The sequence below is a fragment of the Nansenia antarctica genome (genome assembly GCF_963989245.1).
Source record: "Nansenia antarctica genome assembly, chromosome: 20".
In the NCBI taxonomy this organism is placed as follows: Eukaryota; Metazoa; Chordata; class Actinopteri; order Argentiniformes; family Microstomatidae; genus Nansenia; species Nansenia antarctica.
In genome coordinates, this window is record NC_137693.1 from 19,987,749 (window position 1) to 20,008,234 (window position 20,486).

The following is a 20,486-nucleotide window of genomic DNA, read 5'->3' on the forward strand; positions in this document are numbered from 1 at the left end:
TTCACAATATATTATAGGCTAAGTATTTATTGATCCTAAAACTGCTGTTTGTTATATTGAGTGGGTTCTCCAACACTTACACTTTTGTAATACGAAAGAAAACAGAAAACATTTTTTTCTTCTTTTTTAAGAAATAAACTTTTTGGTCAATTTGCACGATTTGAGAATTGACAATATGCCTTTTCACCAGACCGGAGTGAACAAGAAGAAAGTATGACATCAACGTAAATAAACCATTATCTTTTATTACAACTACACAAATCAGATTTTGTTGTCTCACTCTGTATTAAAACAAATACATTCAAGAGTTCAAACAAACATGACAACAAACCTAGCTTTATCCTGGACTTCAGGCTTTCAAGTAATTCAGACATAAAAAAAAGGCAAACATAATCAGAACATTTCAGTATAAACAACTTTCTACATTAACCCAACGATGACCCACAGGGTTCAAACTATAGGGATCTTGCTGGACACCAACACAGGTACCCAATTAACATCATGCATCCGTGGGCCAGGAGTCAGTATTCAACTCAACACTGGATATGCACCGTCTGGTTGAAAAGGGTCCGTTTTGCATCCCCCCCCCCCCCCACCACCACTAACTGTTAATAGTTGGGATTTGAGTAGTGTAAGATCATTCTACATATCCCTTCAGAGCCTAAAAGTACATGTTGAGTTCACCAAGAGCGTCAGTCTCCATGGCAGTCTGCTGAATGGTCGACCCGGAGATAAACTCATCCAGGAACTTGTTGTCAGTGGTCATTACTGGGCCGTCTATAGCAGGCTGTGACACTCCTGCAACATGCTTGGCCGGTTGTGGGTTCACAGAGTTCATGTGGGATGATTCCCTGATAGCATTGCCCCCATAAGTGAGGTCTCCGCCACCTTCTTGCCCATTGGTCAGCATCTCCAGGAAGCCAGTGCTGTCAGGTGATAAGTTGCTGGCAGTTGTTGCAGGTGACAGAAGGTCGGCAAAGAACTCGTCGTAAGCTGGGCTGTCGTAGACAGTGGTACTGGAGCTAACAGAGTATGGGGAACCCAGTTCAGTGCTGTCTGGTTTGGGGGTGGACCCCAACATCTGGTTCAGCTTCTGAAGTTTCTTCTTCTTGGCCTTGAGTTGTGATAAGAGCTTGTACCTGAGGGCTTCAGTTTCACTGAGTCCGGGCGGAACCTTTGAGGAGTGGCTGCTGTGTTTCTTGGAGGAGGTGGTTTTAGGGAGCTCCGTAACTCCATGTGGGGGTGATTTCATAGACACTGCTGAAGTGTTAAGAGGGGGGTTCCTTGGGATAAAAGCAGCAGGTTGCAGCTTCTTTGAGACAGTACTTTGATGGAGTACCTGGGCAATCCTTTGAGTGGGAGCCTGGGTGGGAGGGGAGGTCTTTGATTGAGTAGGGCTGTTCGTGCTCTTAGCAGGGAACCCTCGGAACATCTCCGCAGGTTTCACTGGTAGTGCCTTGTTATCCTCTTTCCTGAGGTCAGCTCTGGGATTGGCATACCTAGGGCGTGGTGGTGACCACAGTGGGTTAGGTGTGGAGCGGTTGGAGGGGGGAGGCCTACTGTTGGAAGTGGGTGTAGAGGTGCTGGACTGAGCGGCGTGTCGGTTGAGTAGGTAGGACCGGCGGGTGTTTGGATCAAGCGCAGGAGGGAGATCAGGTTTTACTGGAAAACAGCGAGTTGGGGATTTCCTGGAAGGCTTAGGGGACACTGGGAGGGCTGGGTCTATGGCTTTTATTGTGGCTCTGCTTCTGCCTCTCCTGGGTTTTGGGGTTTTTAAAGAAGCAGCCTTGGGTGTGGAATCAGCGGGCAAATCATTGGTAGATTCAGGGGACATTGACATTTTAGAGGCAAACTCACTGGCTATTTCAGGGACAATGCCGTTTTCAGGAGCAGGGGTGTTGTCGTCCAAGGGCCTCCCCATAGAGTCAACTTTGACCTCCACCAAAGTGAGTGTAACAATGTCATGGTGCGAGAGGCCCTCGAAGGTTTCAAGCAGTGTGGTGGAATGAATGGACGCGTCCGGGTCATGTTCTGTATCAGACACTGTTAACGCCTCTATGATGCCAGTGTCGTCATGGGGGATGGGGAAAGAGAGGTGTGATTGGTCTGACAGTTGGACAGGTGCAGGGGGATCAGTTAAGTCTTTTTCAGACAGGCTTTGAGAGGAAGAGCATGTTTTGGTATTCTCCCCATCTGTTTCCATCTCCCAAAAGACGACATGGATGTCTTTAGCAGGGACGGCCAAATGACTGTGTATGAAACGCTTTGGGTGTTTCAGGTCATCAAATTCGAGCCATGATCCTGAAAAGGGTATGAAACAGAAATGTTTAAACAACAGTACAACTACCAGAAATAGAATGGACATGAAAATGGTCAGTTTTATGTTCTATTGAATCAGTATATCAATCAGTATATTCTAAAAAGACCAAAAAAAACATTGTCCTCAGAATATATAACATACGATCCATGCTCACTACAAAGTCTTACGTTGACATGCCCCCAGACCTGTTTGAAAACGCCTACCCATCGGTTTAAAAACAAGTCGAAACACTAACCGTCAGGTTGGCGGACCCAGGTGACGAAGTGCTTAAGTTGCTGATCGTACTGTATGACAGTGGTGACTGAGTAATGTTTCCCCTGGAAGCTGAAGGAGTAGATGCTAATATCATTATCAGGCAGCCCTTCCACAAAGTGCAGCGCGAACACCGGACACACCCTGGAGAAAATAAACAAAGCTTATATTATCATCGGTATACTGTAATGACCAAAAACAGTAGAACATCAACTGGAACACTGGTTCAATATAACAGTGTTGTTCAGATGACTATTGATGAAAGAGAGAGACGACATGGGAGGGAAGCCACCTCAGACTATTGAGTTTCACCCTGGGAAGGAAAGTAAGAGGCTAATCCCTCACCTCTCCAGGACCATCATCCTCTGATTCTTGTTGTAGTAGCACTTGCTACATTTTGCTTTTTGAGCTGCGTTGAGTGGGTGCCAATCAGATATAATCTTGGTGAAGGTAGGGAGCGTCGTTTTACGTCTGGAAAGAAAAACATAATTAGTCTTTTACTGTATACAACACCCTATTCACACAGAACCTGCACACCGCACCCCTCCAGGATGAGGATTGGCATCCTAATCTAAAGGTTTTCAAGGTATGGGAGATTGGCAGTGTGTCTAGGGTCATGTTTCTTAAAGACCATCCAAAATGTTGGGAATTCCGTGAGTAAATGTTTGTTTACTTTCATGATTAATTTTCTAAATTGATTACTCTCCTCTCTTTAAACAGATCCTCAAGGCAAAAGACGAGGTGTTCTTCCAGCTACAGAACAGCTTGTGGACACTTCCTCTTTTCAGCACCTTTCCTACTACAGCGGTCTGCCTCATGATGAGGAATGGCATTACAGGCCAGGTTATCAAACGTAGCTACCATCCGTCAATTTCAACGACGGGATTCAAATTAAGACATATCAGGCCTACCATTTTATTCACTAATGAAATTAATCTTGTGACTTAGGTCATAAAAACCAAGGAATTCCCCAATTGTGGGCAAAAAAAAAAAAGTGAGTAAAAAGTAATGTCATATGTATGTAATTTTTTGTAATTCATTGGTAGCCAAAACAACTCCATAAAGATGTCAGTGTTTCCCCTAGGTTTGCTGCCTTGGGGGGGTGGCATGGACCGTGGCATGGACCCCCCCCCCCCAAGCTGCCTCATACCAGCGTCATGTCCAGGGGTGTACCTGTACATTAAGCCGCCTCACGCTATGGAAACAGGAGATAGGCTCCTGCCCTATGGGCCATTAGGCTCCAGAACCATCGGTTCTCAAGGCTACTTACTTATGTGGTCTTGACTACCTGTCCACTTTCTCACCTGGTTCTTGCTCTCTCTCTCTGGTGTGCCGACACCATCCTGCTCTCTCTCCTTCTCTCTATCCTCCTCTCCCTCTTTTGCTGTCAACCAAAAGGCAAACATAACAACCAGAGTATTTCTAATCTAATAAGAGGTATAAATTGATCCATATCAATTTATAACATAATTATAATTTAATTTTGGATTGCTGTGGGCAATGCAGTCAGATAATGTCATTTTGACATTACTCTCTCACCTGAAAAAAAATCATGTCCAACTATAAAAAACAGACATTTCCAATGCTTCAATCCACTGTCCATGTACTGTAAACATGCCATTATGGTATTACCATAAAGCCCAATTCTAGCAGAATAAGAAAGATTGTATGGCTACTTTAAGTAAAATAATAAAGTGCATCCAGTTAGCTCTTTAGCTGGCAAGTGTGCAGCAGACTAGCTCATCTCATCACCTCTGAGCTAGCTAGCTAGCTTGCTAGTTCTTTGACTATTTACACCATGGAATTATAGTCACAAACGACCAATTTTAACCAACGTTCTCTGTTAGAACACTCAGCAATTATATTTGCTAACGTTTCAACTTGCTTACTTTCCTTCTGCAGACATCTCACCCGGCAAAAACTATATTATGCTCATAAACTGTATTATTCTCCAGCGCGCCACAGTGCGAACCGAAGTGTGGAGATAGGTCTGGCTATGCGAGACTACTGGCGGACTAATGTTACCAACGAGCCTATGGGCTTGCCACTCACCAGATTCGGGTTGGGTGCGTTTAAAAAACGCTGATATTTTAGCCTGCTTCTCAGATGTTTGTGTACGTCCGTAATAATTCCTCTTTCTTGGGGGGGCGGGTGGTTCCGTTTGGGGGGCGGCCCGCCCCCCCAAGGCAATGGTAGGGGAAACACTGGATGTCATATGATTTTAATGTAATGAGTACTACTACTTACTTGAAGTTGGTGGAGTGTTTACATCTGGTGCACTCAAACTCCCACTCATAAGTCAGATCGAAGAGAGGCCCTGCCCAAGAGTCCTCCTTCAGGAGGAGGGGCATGGCGAACACTGGTGTTTCATTCTGACCTGGAGGACACAACACAACACTGAGGTCAGGGTGAGGTCAACGGTGAAATTAGTCCATTAATTAATTTGGAATTCCAATTGCAATTGTTTGAAATTCCTTTATATTTCATTGTGTTAACTTTTTACGGTGATCACTAACTGTCAAGACTGATGAGTAAGTGAGTGCATGGGAGATTTGCAGTTAAGTGAGGTCCATTTCATTACACAACGCCATTTACAGTGTATTTATTTGACCTATATGAGAATACACTGCAATTCCACATCTATGAGCAAGTGATCCTTACCCAGTTTGCATCGCAGTTTAGGCTGCAGCAGATTGAAGACGGCCATCCTGTGGCCATCCAGCTCCGTCATCACCCTCTGCAACACCTCGGACGGAACACTGACTACACCGTCTGCTCAGAAAGAAACACATTGATATTATGTCAAACATTCATCACTGTGAATTAATTGCATGTGATGTTTTTAGGAATACATTAATCAAAACATGGTGGACCCCAGGAAGAATAGTCCTCACTATGGTGATGACTAATGGGGATCCGTTTAAATAAACAAATCAAACATGTATTTTTACTAGGACAATACGGTCTAATTCTTACAGAAACAGTTCCCATGGACGTGGACGTCTTCCACATTTTGTTGTGTTACAACCTGACTTTCAACTAGATGTTTTGGTCACTGATCTACAAAAAATACCCTATATTGTCATTAAAAAACAAACAACTAATAATATAAAATGAAAAGCCGAAAGGTTTCGACTCAATAAGTATCTGACACAAAATTAGCTCAAATGCAAACATATTTTCAACAAATAAGTTGAACGCAGAATATGGTGTTGCATATGGGAATTAGGTGCCTCTACCGGTATTGGTATTACTTTTAATAACAGATTATGAGTCCAGGGATGAATACTCATGTACATGGGCCACACCCACCTTTCCCAGTCTGCTGGTGCTGTGTGATCAGGGCACAGGCCCGGTCATAACCCTCACACAGATCCCAGATGGCAGACCTTTTGGGCTGGTCCCTGGGTCGGGTCCGTCTCAGGGTCTGACACTTCACCAGGAACACCAGTAGAGTGTTGAGCCAGCACAGGCTACTTTCATTCCTCCAGAACAGGTGAGGTGGAACAGGGACAAGCTCCCCTGTTATTAACCCGGAGGCTAAAAGTCCTGTTTTAGGGTCCTGTTTAGTCTCTGCTGTTGTTGTTTCCTGTTGGTCTGTGATTTTCTGGCCTTTCCGTCGATCTTTCTGGTTCGTTACGAGGGGCTCTACTACTGATGTCACTTCCTGGTTATCGGTGGAATCTGCTTCGTCTTCTGCGGCGCTTCCTTCCAGGTCGTCCTCCACTCGACACTGACTAAGGTCCACGCTGCAGGGCCGGCTCAGGGCCTCTTGAATAAGCTTCACCTCTTCAACCTCTTCCATAGCAGGCAGATCTTCCTCCTCCCACGTCATGGGAGGCAGACTCTCATTCTCCCCTATAGGAGACAAATCCTCCATAGCAAGCACTTCCTTCTCTGGGAGAGGAATAGCCTCTGCGTCAGGAAACTCTGGGGCGGGCAACTCCTTCTCAGAGACGGGCAGCTTCTCCTTTGAAGCAACCGCTGGTAGAGAAGCAACCTCTAGGAGAGGAACAGCCTCTAGGAGAGGAACAGCCTCCAGGGCATGGGACATCTCCGCTAGGGCATGGGACATCTCCGCTGAGGCAGGCGGCTCCTCCGCTGTAGCAGCCACAACCTCGGCTGGAAGAGCACCGGGCTCCGGAGCAGGAAGCTCTGCCCCTGGGGGAGGAACTGCCTCGATGGTCTCTTCTGCCTCCTCGGATCGCAGGCGCTTAGTTGAGAGTAGTGAGTCCTCTATCTCCCGCCCACAGGGGTTCTTCCTCTTGCCCCCGGTTTGAGAGTCAGCGGGGACGAGGCTGGCCAAGACATCCTCCAATGGCCGGCTGACCAAGGGGAACAGGCACTGAGAGGAGAGGAGGGAGAAGGACAGTTAGCAGGGAACACCCGCCACACCATAAACACAGTAATAGCTGAGTAACAAAGACTTGCATTACTCATTTGCTTTTAGACCTCTGGAGTACTGGGTTGTCAAAAATATCGCTATCAAAAATATGTTTTTGTCATTGTTAAACTGTCCCCAAATTTAACCACGGTTTATGGTATCAGGACTGTATCATTCTTTACACACAACAAAAATGTGATGCATGTTCCAGTTTTATTCTGTGAACATCATCAAAAACAGAATAGCAAACGTTAACAACATTAACATAAAAGCTACAAATATAAAGATCTATGGGCTACAATCCAGTAGAAATAAATTAAAGGCACTGCGTATAGCATCCAGTAGGCTTATTATTTGATAACAAAATAACAATAAATAATGAAAACAGCTGAATTTAATGAAAATGGGCATAAAAATGTATCCTACAAATCGCAACATTAGGCTATACTTCAAGCCTATTCTATTTTTTTTGCCAGAAACACAAGCATGTTTACTTTTTCAGGCTTCAGCAGGGCACGTAACGGATCTCTGATTCTGCTCGCTTCTCTATAGTGATGTGTCTGATGCAACCCGCTGATTCTAGAGATGCTCCGATCTGATCGGCGCCGATCGATATCGGCCGATATGGCCTTGATCGGTTTTGATTGGAGTTCTCAAAACGGCCGATCAAACACGGCCGATCAGTTTACATAGAGAAATGGCGTCGCCAGTCTGGCAATATTACACAGTGTCGGAAAGAGACAACAAATATGCAGTTTGTAATGTCTGCTCAAAAGAAATTCCTCGCGGAGGAACGCACGCAAGGTCTTTCAATACCACGAATATCATACGGCATTTGCTGCGTTCGTCGATTCGCTCCGAGAGCGCCGAAGCGCACACTGGACTCGACGTCATAAAGGGACCGAGTGCTTTGATTGGACGAGAGGCGTTCCACGGGTGCTGGTCAGAGTTCCAGCGCGACTTCACGAGCGTAGTGTAGGTAGTGTTCAGCAACGTCATGTGACCCCGCGAGCAGGAAGTCACTAAGCTAGGCTAAGGCCCATAGCAACAACAACTATTAGCGGGCGAGTTTTAGGTCTTCCTCTGTGCACCTTGCACAAGTGTAGATAGCGAGCGACTTTTCAGCATAGCAGGACATATTTTAGATGATAAGAGGAACAGGCTGAGTGCCAAAAACGCTGAGATGCTTGTATTTCTCAAGGCTAATCTGCCAGTGATGCTGCTTAATCAGAAGTAAGGTTTGAGTCTGAAATCTCCTTAGGTGCAATGTTTTGTTTTTTTGTTTTATTGATTATTGCTGACTTGCTGTCTTATCTCCTCCTAAATATGACTTGAAACTGACTGACTTGAAACAGTATTTTATATTTGGCTCTAGCCTGTTTATGTTGCAGTTTAGTTTGGGTATGTTTATTGTTCCTCAGGAAAGCTACAGTTACAGTATAAGCTCCAAGTTCTCTAAGAGCCCCTAGTTCCTCTCATTCGAGTGGAATGTTGCACATTTGATGTGACAGTGTACATTTTATTTATTATGATTTTTATCTTCACATTTTATTTGTTTTTCCTGAAGTAAGCTACAGGTGGTTGTGAATTCAATAAAACAGATCAGTGTTTCCTCTACATGCATTTCATCGTGGCGGTCCGCCACGATGGAATTTCCTCCGCCACCATGCAGATTTCTCAACCCAAAAAAAAAAAAAAAGATTTAGGCCGCTTTTCAGACCTTCACAGCGCTAGACACACCCACAAGCGCGAAGCGACGCGCTTGCAAAACTGTTTTGTGATTCCTCATTTAAATTACGTTGTACCTGTTACAATGACAATAAAGATCATTCATCTTCATCAAGATGAGAGATGGAGCGATCCGCTCACACAGCTGTCCCGCATCCGCGAACCGCCGGGCTCGTTGAGCGGATGCGAGGCAGCTGTGCCCGGGACCGGCCACTTCACATAAAGGAAGGAAGGAAGGAAGGAAAGAAAGAAAGCCGTGCACAAACGAGAGCTAAGTCAGACCGGGACGCTGCCAGTATGTGTGAGAGCCGGACTGCCGGCGTGAACATTTGAACCATGTCATTTTATTTAATGGACCATTTCGTTGTCTGGTACCTGTACTGTAGCAATGACAAATAAAGTCCATTCCATTCCATTCCAGAGAGGGACGGACGGACGGACTACCCTTGTTTTTAATTTACAGGAAAACATTTTATTTTCGAGTTTTGGCTGAAATGACGTCGTTGTTTTGAGCGCGCGTGCGCGTTTCATGCGCGTGCACGCGAAAAAGTCAGCACTACCCGCCACCATGGTAAAAATTCCTGGAGGAAACACTGCAGATGGTTGTCAATTCATGATACTTTCTCATCTCCTAATTTCATTTGAATACTTAATATACAATGTCAATGGTGTTAAGAATAATTAAAAACATAAATAATGCTACACAATAAATAGAATGCTTCAATTGCCATTTTCGACACTGTGATCGGTGATATCGGATCGGCCGATCACTGATTCCAGTGATCGGCACCAAAAACCCTGATCGGAGCATCTCTAGCTGATTCAGCTTTTTTTTTCCAGGGGTTCAGCTTGCGCATTGCTAACAAGATGCATTAGCATCTTCAACCACACAGACAGTGGTGCTGGTCAAACGCCTTAAGAGTGTTCATCATATATAGCAATTTATGACAGTATGGACAAATACTGCTGCTATTTTCAAAAAACGCGGTATACCCACCCAACCCTACTCTAGAGTGTCAATACTGGTCTAGCCCACTATCTTGAAAACATTCCCCAAGGAACCAATGCATAATTTGAACCCCTCCCTAGCCTGTGGTAGTACCTACCTGGTAGTTTAGACTGGCAGACAGTAACTGTGATTTGTTGAAGTTGTGTTTACTCAACTTGTGTGTGTGAAGTGTGACTGCAGTAGAGGTACTGACCTGTGGGCTTGTGCAGAGGGTGATGGACTCCTGGAAGTTGATGCGATAGGTGCGCAGGGCACAGGTAAGGCCCTTGGCTGCACACCAGGGACAATTTTCAAATGACGCTGCCCTCTCTTGAATCTGGGGGTAGAAACGATTCAAGGCAAGGCACGGTTATAAATCTAAGAGCGACAGAGTGGAGGGCAACCGGCTCACCTAAGAGACCTCTGAAAGACACAGGATAATTTCAGTATCATTGAGTATCACTCGGTTCTTCAGAGTATCAGAGTATTAGTGAACTCTAAGATGCAGTTGTGAAACAAGATGAAGAGCTGATCATGCACAATATGGACAGAACACAGCTTCACATGAAACAATTTCTTTACATTACATGAATTGTTGAGCAGCAATTTATTTGGTCTGACTTGATTAACATATTCAATTTGAGTTTGAGAATTTGATGTAATTGTTTTTCTATAGGTTGTGCATTGTATCAGTAACCTCCTCAGCATCTTAACTACACAAAAAAAACTTTCGCCTTTTAGATACCAAAGAGTTCCGTTTTTGTTCCTCTCGTTGAATTTGTATAGGATTCAACAGGATACTGCGTATCAAACAGTATTTCGGACACCCAAAGAGCTTTGCACAGGGGACAGTAGAGAGAGGAAAATACTTGAGTTCAACTAACTTTTCCCAAATACCCCGCCATCGCCGGGGCCGAAGCCCCCAAACCAGTGCCTTCGCCACTCATTGGAAAATCATTGGAGATCTTCGTGTGGTGCAATGCTGCTGTCCGGTTCCATTCGCCAAATAGGACCATGTCACAGCGACCCGGTTCACATCCCCATGCGCTGATGAGGGGAACTGAACGAATAACACATTAGTGAGCCGAGGCACAACGTTGATACAAATTCACATGTATAACATACATGTTGTGAGCTTAGAATGATAAGGTTCTATCTCCGTTTAGGGCAGTTCAGAGATATTGAGCGTCAAAGTTTTTACATTCCATTATGTTTTGTGAGATGGAACCTTTGTATTTTATGAATGAATTACTAACTCAAAAATGTCAACATTTTAAAAATAACACCACACAGGCATTAATAAACACCTAATGGATCAGATTATGTAAAAAAAAAAAAACTCAATTTTGACCAAAAATGGAGATAGAACCTTATAATTCTAACGTCACGATGTGCCTCTGTAACACAGAGTAGGTGATAAGGTCATCTGTGTTCACAGCAGTTCTGTCTGCAGCGTTAAGCGCATCTGCGGGACACGATCACGTGCGCCCCTAGTGGCCAGGCAGCATCTGACAGCTCTGTAGTAGTGAGCTAGGCTCGCTACGTTTACTATGACTGGGGACGACATTAGCAATCATACCCTAATCATTGTATGTGTGGTTGTGAAAATAGGTGTTTAACATAAAATGTGGATTATACACTACATGGCCATTGTTTGCACTTACCTTGAGATATAGCTATTATTAATAACGTTATCCAGATCTAACGCTTATGTCATCAATGAACTGAATGGCAAGACGGTGCAGCCAGGGAACCTGCAAGTCTACACATTGTGGGATAACGGTTTAAATCAACCTTTAACTACTTACCTCGGTAAAGAGCGTATTCGGTGAAGAGTTGATCAATAACCGCAGAGATCTATCACAAGTCATTTCATTTGTCAACTCCTGCCGGGCGCCTGTGTACCTCCATGTGTTCATGTGTTGGGGTTTTTCGTGAACGAAACGTTCTACTTCCGTTACCGCCACCGGTTGTGCATTGAGCTTCACCTTCCGCTCGAATGAGAAACACTTTGTGTGTAGGCTTACTGCCCCCTCCTGGCCACGCGGGTGTACTGCACGTTATTGTGTACCAATGGTCTACTCTAGTCTAGACTAGAGGGTCCAAAACCAACATTCCGTGACCACTCTCTGGCTAACGGTTTGATGATTTATTTGACTTCTAGGGACCTTTTAGGAAACATTTAGCCTCCAGGTCCCTCCCAAAAATCCCGGGGTTTTTAAAGTTACAGGTATTTTGGATTTGGCCCTCTAGCAAAAAAAAAACGGGATTTTGTGAGTGATTAATGTGAGTGAGTGGGGGCTTTGGGGAGGAACGAGGCTGGGGTTGGATGTACACGCCCCCATCCTACTATAAATAGAAGAACAATACCCCCCCCCCCCCCCCTTCTTGTCTAATTGCCCAAAGCTGAAACGCAGAAACGACAGATGTAATTGACATCAGTGATGGGGTGTGTATTTGCCCTTGTTTGCCCCTTTGCCATTATGCTTGTGTTGGAGTGTCTAAGTGTCATGGCAAAAAAAACTGTAAAGACTTTCATTTTTTAATTTCAGGTCTAATAGCAAAAACAGAAGTGTATAATTATTATGATTGGCTTATGATTGTTAACTTTATTAACCTGACCGTCATTTAGTCTCACTGTGATCAAATCTATTTGACAAGAAAGACCAGGGAAATCGGTAAGAGGACCTCAATGTTTTGGCTGTTGTGTTTTTGGATATGTTTTGACAGACATCTTTGTCGTCATTTTCTTAGTGGCAAAGTTAGATCGTCTGATGCGGGTGCAGACGTGTAGCCTAAACAATGTTGCAATGCAATGCAATGTTGCAATGCAATGTTGCAATGATGCATGCAATGATGCATGCAATGAATCATGCAATGATGCATGCAATGATGCATGCAATGATGCATGCAATGTTGCAATGATGCATGTCAGCATCTTTGAAACAAAACTAAAACATCACATTTAGCCTAGAATCTAGATAATAGCCTACAGTACATTAAAGATTATGTTATCTTTGAATTGAGTGCCAAACGGGTCATGTAAGGGGACAGCATTGCCATTCAAAAAGAAAGTGTGCAACTCCGTCGGATGCTGGCTGCTTGACAGCGAGAGCGCACATGGGTTTGTAAGTTTGGCTTAGAGGAGACAAAATAAATAAGACAAAATATAAATAGCCTTGCTTTTTATAATTGTACAGTTTGTACCATGATGTGTGAAATGTCCCAATTTTGTATCAAGAGATTAAAACCTATTGGTGAGACAATGGAATAAGCCTACAATTGATTGTTTAGACCAATGGGACATTGCATTGCATTGCATTGCATATTGCATATTTGCATATTGCATTGCATAATTGCATTCCATAATGCATATTGCATATTGCATATTGCATATTGCATTGCATTGCATTGCATATGCATTGTTAAAAAGTGTTAGAAACATTACTACTTTACTACATTACTACTTGTTATATTTGAAAATCATGAGGCTATTAACCTGAACAACACTCAATGCTTTGTGGACTGAACAGACAGAACAGACAGAACAGACAGAACAGACTGAACAGACTGAACAGACAGTAGGCCTAATTGATCTGCATAGCTGTGTAGCATACTATATGCTATAATCATTGATTGGGTGATGAATTATTGTCAAATTATCTAAACATTCCTTATACTTTGTCTATCATCCTACCGAGAGGTTCATCGAACACTTTCATTTTTCCTACTGAAATGTCATCATCTATAATATATAAACGACTAATAATTTGAAAAGTAATTCAAAAATGCAATACTATGGCAAACACACTATACTATCTAGCAGCAGCGCGCCTGAAGCTCAGCACAGCAACATGTTTTCATATTACCGCGCCAATAAAAAACTACAGTGACGTTTCACAAAAGACAGCCAATGGCACTTCGTCTGACATTAGGACAATGAAAAGCTTCTGTCCAATCAGATAAACGCTACACTTGGCGGTAGCCAATGGGGTGCGAGCTCCACCGAGAGTAATGGTACTGGGCTGAAGACACACTGCGTATCGCCACAGACAGCTCCCACACACAGCCATCGCAGACAGTGCATTGAGATACAGCGCCCAGTCTCTTTTGGTAAGTATCACAAACAGACACATTTAAAGTGGAGTTTAAGGATAGAAATAACATAAGACATTTCACGAGTACGGTAGAAATATAATAACCACATTTAAATACACGCTTGTCGACAATGTTCCGATTTTTAATCCATACAAAACGTCAAAAAAAACCCAGCAATTGAATTAGCTAGCTAAGCAGTGAGTATTAGCTGGGCTGTGGAAAAAAAAAAAGCGGAAAACAATATAACATCTTCGAAGAATCTTAAATGACATTTTCTTTAAATGGAAATTATTTTGTATATTAATGTCATGTCTATGTTGCACGGTTAGGGGGAAATGTTATGTATTAATCGTGTTAAAAATGTGTAAATGTAAAGCGGACAGTTTAGCCTGACACGATTTCGAGGCTAGGATGCCTGCCATGAAAACAAACAGAACACCGTGGGAACACGGAAAATAAATATGAAAATATCGTAAATGGCTAAAAATAAATATCCTCTTATAATCTGTGTAGTGTCATTGATATGTTCCCTCAAATTACCTCAGAATTACCTCAGGGAAAATGTACCTCAGAATGTGAAGCGCTTGGTTACTGTAATGGCTGACTGTACTCGCGCAGGACACACGGTCTCTGATGCAGCCATATATGATAGAAGCGCAGTTCGGTTCAACTTTTTCAAACCGGGTTTTCTCATCAAACCGTTGTATAACTGTCAAATGTAACGATTGTAAACGACAGTCCTGTCTTTCCTTGTTGCAACGAGTGTATTTTCACATTTTCCCGACGCCAATAAAGGGTCGAAATCGCCAATTGAAAAGAGGTGGTATCGCGGTCGCTCTGTCCTCTATGGCGTGCAGTGTAATGGCCATGCCACACACAGAGAAGGAGCCATGGGGCTGTGTTCGGAATGGCATACTAGCATACTACTCATACTAGATATGACGTAGATTTTGAGTATGCAGTGCGTTCACACTGTAGAGTATGCGAGATTTGAATATGAGAGAATCGCATACTCATTGAGTATGCTAGTATGCAGTATGCTAGTATGCCATTTCGAACACAGCCAGCCTCCCTGTGTGAGTGGATGAAGACAAGCGGCCATTCCGAGCTCAGCCATACTCAATGCAGCCCGCTCATAGACACAGAGACCCCGTGTGTTGCTATAGACGGCGGATAGTGCAATGGGAATCTACCGGGGGAATTTTTTTGTCAAGATCGCGGACTTTGTGAACATATTTGTCTATTAAAAAAGCCAACTGGAAGGCGGGTGGAGACATTTGAGAGGGACTTTCTTTCATGAAGAAGGCTTTCTCACAAAATGGAAGAAGAAATATTGCCGTCGTTGTTGACCTCCTTTTCCCTCAGCCAGAGCCTATGATGCGCCATTGCTGCTTCGGTCTGCACACAGAGACAGCCACACACAGCTACCAGACTTACAACAGGGGACATGAGAGATTTACCCCCAGTTTTGAACAATTTTTTTGTATGATATGTATTGATAATATTACGTTTTGAGAGTCATTCGTAAACATTTTACCGTGTTTTATTCATTTTCAGAGAAATGTATATTTTAGAGTAAATGTCAAAGTTTTTGTAAAGACATTAATACACAGAAGCGTTTAGTGGGTACAACAGCAGTTATCATTTAATTCCAATTTGAGTTTTTCGGATTGTGCAAAATATAAAATCTTTTAACATAGTGGTCCATGTTACATTTTTTTGGTAAAAAAAATAAAAGTTCTGTACTAGAACTTCACAAACTTTGAAGGAGGATTCTTTCAAGAATGACAACTTTCCTTCAGTGAAACCACAATGATCACATAAAAGAATTCCTCATACATATAATGTAACAGGCCTACATTACAACGTTTTTGCGTAAAAATGTGAAGAGAATTATTTAGATTTTTACCAGAAACAGCTGCATTTCGGTAAAGGGCACAATCCAGATTGTCGATTAATGTTCCACAGGGGGTGTTTTTTTAGAGGTTATTTTCTACCAGACACTCCAGAACCGGACGTGTTTATTCGCAGAGTTACGTTTAATGTTCTGGTGCCAATAACCAAAGGAGGAGGGAAGGAAACCTTTCTGAGTTCAGTGAGAGAGAGAGAGAGGGGTATAACAATCTTATAGTGAATTAATAATGGTAGACGTTCTGATTGCATATGTATTCATCCCATGGTAAAAACACATTTTAGGTTCAGAAGATGCAACAAATTGCCTTGACCACAAGTTCAAATGTATCCATCTTTGAGCAACAAGAGTGTTTTCAAAATTAAATTAAAATCAGTCTACTAAGAATGAGGCCAACAGCAACTATTTACGAGCTGCACAGTTAAGTGGCTGAGATTGGAGAGAATGACCACAAGTCAACCACACGATTATTCTACAAATCTCATATGGATTTTGCAGTTAAGTGTTTGTGATGCTGCTACAATTTGGCACATTTGGTAGTCAGATAACCCAAACATTATGGTATTATAATTTGACTGATGTTTTAATTTCTAACGTTTAGATAAACGATTCCAAGATGGGAAAAGATCCAACAAAGCCGAGGGGGAAGATGTCCTCCTATGCCTACTTCGTCCAGACGTGCCGGGGGGAACATAAGAAGAAACACCCGGAGGCTTCTGTCAATTTCTCTGAATTTTCCAAGAAATGCTCTGAGCGGTGGAAGGTATGAAGAATAACACATGGGAGTTTTAATCTCTGCCTCTCCAAGGCATTTGGCCCCTAGTCATTGTTTTAGTTTTTGCTTTGTTTGTTTCTGTTTTGTCTGTCCGTTTCATCCCCTTGTACAGCGTCCTTGGGTTTTTGAAAGGCGCTATATAAAATAAAGTTGTAATTATTATTATTATTATTAATATAAAACCCACCCACACCCACACAATTCTCCAAAAGTTCTCTCTTGGTAATGTCAATTACATTATGATGATGATTTTGCGTAACATAGATCATGTCAAATATATAATATCAAATCATATTATGAAGTGGAGAGCACCCTCTGCCACCACCATGTAGCACCTACCTTGGTGATGCATGGGTAATGATTCTTTACTGCAAGTAAAGTACAGTAAGTACAGTATCTTCTACATTTTAGTCTCTGTGCACTATATTGTGTTTCTGTATTCTTTCAGACCATGTCGGCCAAAGAGAAGGGTAAGTTTGAGGACCTGGCCAAGTTGGACAAGGTGCGCTATGAGGGGGAGATGAAGGACTACATCCCACCCAAGGGGGAGAAGAAGAAGAGGTTTAAGGACCCCAATGCCCCCAAGAGGCCACCGTGAGTACTGCCTGTCAAGAACTAATCACCCAGAAACCCTTACTCAAGTATTTAATTGTATCTGTATCTGTAAAGCAACAGGTGGTCTAAGGGTTAGAGCTGCTAAATATTTTTAAGAGTAAAATATAGGAAAACAGTTATCTGGGATCCAATAGACTTTTTGGATTGTGGATTTAAAACACAAACTACCAATACTTGATACTAACTTCTTTCCACCCCTTCTGGTCCAGTTCGGCTTTCTTCGTCTTCTGTGCAGACTTCCGCGGTAAGGTCAAAGGTGAGACTCCTGGCCTTGGCATTGGTGACATAGCCAAGAAACTGGGAGAAATGTGGAACAAGACCTGTGCTGAGGACAAGCAGCCCTACGAGAAGAAGGCTGCCAAGCTGAAGGAGAAGTACGAGAAGGTAAACAATGCAGTCATTTAATGAAATCCTCAGCATGGAAACAAGTTTTGTTCAGTGCATTAAACTCAAAGCAACAGCTGGTACTCCACCGTTGATTTGGTTAGTGTTTTGCTCTTTAATACCAACTATTCTGAATCCATTCTTTCCTTCCCCCATCACAGGACATTGCAGCATACCGTGCCAAGGGCAAGGTGGCTGTCGTCGTGCCAGCAAAAGCCACCGCCAAGGTGGAGAAGAAGAAGGAAGCCGACGATGATGATGATGATGACGACGAAGATGACGACGATGATGACGATGATGACGAGTAGATTCTGTTACATGTAAAGCTTAATTTGTTTATAAAGCATCAAACCCCCCTGTACACACTTCACTTATTAAAAGCTAAAAAGTTAGTAAAAAAAAAAAAAAAACTACCCAAAAAAATAAGGCTTGTGTATAAGAGTTGAGGCTTGAGGCTAAGAGTTGTTTTTAAGCCGTACAGTTTTTTTTCTCCTTTTTGGAGTTAACACTACAAATGTGTCTTCTGTGTTTGTCTCTCTCGTTCTCCCAGTGGTAGTTCTTGGACCACTATCCCTGCCTGGTACAGTTTAAAGGGGTTGTAAAAAATTGTATAAATTAAAAAAAGAAAAGGCTTGGAACTGTTGGGCTTACTTACCCTAGCTAGTAGAGGTGCACAGCACACAACCTAGTCTTGCGTGGGGTCATGTTCTTTTTTCCATTGATGTATTTGTTCATTTTTATTGACGTATTATCAAATTGCAGTATAATGAACTTATTTTACTGTACTTTAAATACCACTGTATTTGCAAAATAAGAAACATTTGCATCTGTTTTTGTTGAAATTCTGAATTGCTTATGACGTCAATAAACCTTTTTTTTTGGTAATAGATCAGTTTATTTATTGTAGATAGACCACCTTCCCCAGAATGTTATATAAAAGTGCAATTGTACAGGCTGGCTCTATTCAGGTTTCGATTATACTATTTAAATAAAAGTTTATTTGTTATATATACAGAAGTAGTAGACAGTGCAATGCAGTGCCTTGGGCAAGCTAGCTCAACTGCAACAATGAAGTCAGAATAACATTAGGTAGCAATTATAGTATGGAAGTATGTGTGTACCATAAGTTTGACAAGAGTTTAGTAGATTTTTACATTACATTTTTGGCATTTAGCCAATCAAAGCGGCTTACAACAAATACATTTGAATAAGTAAGTGAATCATCTATCCACCAGTCTTAGCAGAAAATGTAATCTATGCTCAGGCCTGGGGCCATTGGCAGTCGTGCTAGAAGATTTAGAGCTATACATTTTTTATTTATTTTTTACATTATGACACTGGAGAAACTGTATAGGGGGGTAGAGGATAAGTAGATGTGTCAGGAGGGACAGTTCAGGTGTAGCCTGAATGGGGAGTGATTCTGCAATCCTGACAGCAGTGGGAAGCTTGTTCCACCACCGGGGAGCCAGTATAGTGAAGAGACGTGACCGGGTAGTGCGAATGCTGCATCCACCTAGATACTAACCAGACCAGATGGCAGGAAAGTGCATCAAGAACATTACATGTAGCTAGTTGTAGTCAAATCCTAGTAGACAAGACAGGTGGGCAGCAGGAGTTCGGCTGGACAAGATAGGTGCATCATACCTCTCACTGACTTTACTTCATGGTATTTGGTTAGCAGTGACAATGGAAGGAAGAGTGGTTGGAATGTATGTGTCTTGTAAGGAGGTGTGTCGACACACGACTTTGAAATTGTGCCCTAAGCAGGTTACAATGGTGTCCTGGGATCTTCTATCCTCCCTCATGATGTTGGGGCCTGTCACTGTGGTGTGTAGACTGTAGAGGTGTCATCATTTGGGCTTATGAGAGATAGACTGAAGGTGTCTGTTAATGACTGAAAGTGTCTGTTAGTACATTGACAAGCTGTCCCCTTATAAGGAAGTCAGTCATCATGAATGTGTGTGTGTGTATGTGTAGTTTCTCTCCTTGCCTTTCTAGAGGTACAGTAGCTAGCTTGTAACGCCTGTGCTTTAGCTCTGCGTCTCACGCGTCAACACCATGCATCACTGACTCCTCTTCTTGTTTTATTTAGATACAGCTGCCTCTCTCACTGAGTCCCATCCAGGATGAAAAAAGAGACCATTTATATAAGAAGGATTATGTGCTTTGAAAAATCCAGTGACACAAGAATATGGCATAGTACTGCTGCCATAATGCAGTCACAAATCACTGGGACTTACAAAACAACACTTGCCCTGGGGCTTTTTCATAGGGGAAACAACATTATTGAATGTTCAGATGAGAACATGAACATAATTCCCGATCATGGAGAATATGGCGCCATGTCTACTATACGCTGTGCATGTTCTGTCTGGAACATTTCTTTCTGCTGTAGTGTTGGACAAATGAATGAGCCCTGGTATCAAATAGGGGCATTGACCGAGCACACCTTTGGAGATGCCATGTGATACAGTTCTGCATAATATAATAAATAAGACTGATAGTTATTTCATAATCACTGATTATTTCCAAAGGACATGATGTATGAATGGTTGATATTTCTGCCAGGACGACTGACAATTTAAAACTTCCATCTTGTCAATTTGGACTTGTATTTGGAACTTGGATGCAACACACAAGCGAACAAAATACTATTTGAAAGACACTCAAAATAGAGGATGACTGTACAATTTTAAACCCACTAATTATCATAACATCATAACAATGGATGGAGGACTGCAGTTTGTTTACACTTCACTGCTGTGATTTCCTGGTTTGGAAATACTATTTGACAACTCTAGTAAATACATAAACATTTGGTATCATAGTGTTACAAGAGTACTGTTGATGGTACTCAACAGTGTATGGTTGTTTTGGCAGAGTGCTTCTGTTCAGCAGCTCTTGGTCGCTGGGTGAGTGGGTCCAGGGGGTCCAGGGGGTGCTTGTGCAGGCCTGACAGACACCACGGTACACAGTGCCACAGTGGGACTCACTCATTCCAGCCACTTCTGTTCACTCGCACAAAGTGGT

The 20,486-nt window shown here is 42.7% G+C and overlaps 2 protein-coding genes across 3 annotated transcripts; one reads left to right on the top strand and one right to left on the bottom strand.

Annotated features, from left to right (window-relative positions):
• Nucleotides 1-261: 261 nt before the first annotated feature.
• On the bottom strand, nucleotides 262-11,599 carry uspl1 (ubiquitin specific peptidase like 1). Its single transcript, XM_080549580.1, has 9 exons — nucleotides 11,481-11,599; nucleotides 10,557-10,732; nucleotides 9,887-10,009; nucleotides 5,885-6,917; nucleotides 5,234-5,344; nucleotides 4,820-4,949; nucleotides 2,918-3,043; nucleotides 2,556-2,716; nucleotides 262-2,301 (listed from the first exon to the last, which is right to left on the bottom strand). Exons 2-9 carry the CDS (start codon nucleotides 10,686-10,688, stop codon nucleotides 662-664), a joined length of 3,456 nt encoding a protein of 1,151 aa, XP_080405706.1. The 5' UTR covers nucleotides 10,689-10,732; nucleotides 11,481-11,599; the 3' UTR covers nucleotides 262-661.
• Nucleotides 11,600-13,736: 2,137 nt separating this feature from the next.
• Nucleotides 13,737-17,885, top strand: hmgb1a (high mobility group box 1a). Of its 2 annotated transcripts, none has more exons than XM_080550093.1 (5): nucleotides 13,737-13,785; nucleotides 16,284-16,445; nucleotides 16,906-17,051; nucleotides 17,282-17,456; nucleotides 17,618-17,885. In XM_080550093.1, exons 2-5 carry the CDS (start codon nucleotides 16,299-16,301, stop codon nucleotides 17,762-17,764), a joined length of 615 nt encoding a protein of 204 aa, XP_080406219.1. In that variant the 5' UTR covers nucleotides 13,737-13,785; nucleotides 16,284-16,298; the 3' UTR covers nucleotides 17,765-17,885. The 2 variants fall into 2 exon arrangements, with proteins under 2 accessions (XP_080406219.1, XP_080406218.1); XM_080550092.1 differs by lacking the exon at nucleotides 13,737-13,785 and adding an exon at nucleotides 15,212-15,253.
• The last annotated feature ends 2,601 nt before the right edge of the window (nucleotides 17,886-20,486 follow it).

Bases quoted from the DNA above. Each gene is read 5' to 3' on its own strand.
- hmgb1a (XM_080550092.1), top strand. From the start codon at position 15,218: ATGAGAGATTTACCCCCAGTTTTGAACAATTTTTTT. The intron at 16,446-16,905 runs GTATGAAGAATA...GTATTCTTTCAG, and splicing joins AATGCTCTGAGCGGTGGAAG to ACCATGTCGGCCAAAGAGAA. The intron at 17,052-17,281 runs GTGAGTACTGCC...CTTCTGGTCCAG, and splicing joins AATGCCCCCAAGAGGCCACC to TTCGGCTTTCTTCGTCTTCT.
- uspl1 (XM_080549580.1), bottom strand. From the start codon at position 10,688: ATGGTCCTATTTGGCGAATGGAACCGGACAGCAGCATTGCACCACACG. The intron at 5,345-5,884 runs GTGGGTGTGGCC...CTTTCTGAGCAG, and splicing joins GCACCAGCAGACTGGGAAAG to ACGGTGTAGTCAGTGTTCCG. The intron at 4,950-5,233 runs GTAAGGATCACT...TGTGTCCTCCAG, and splicing joins TAAACTGCGATGCAAACTGG to GTCAGAATGAAACACCAGTG.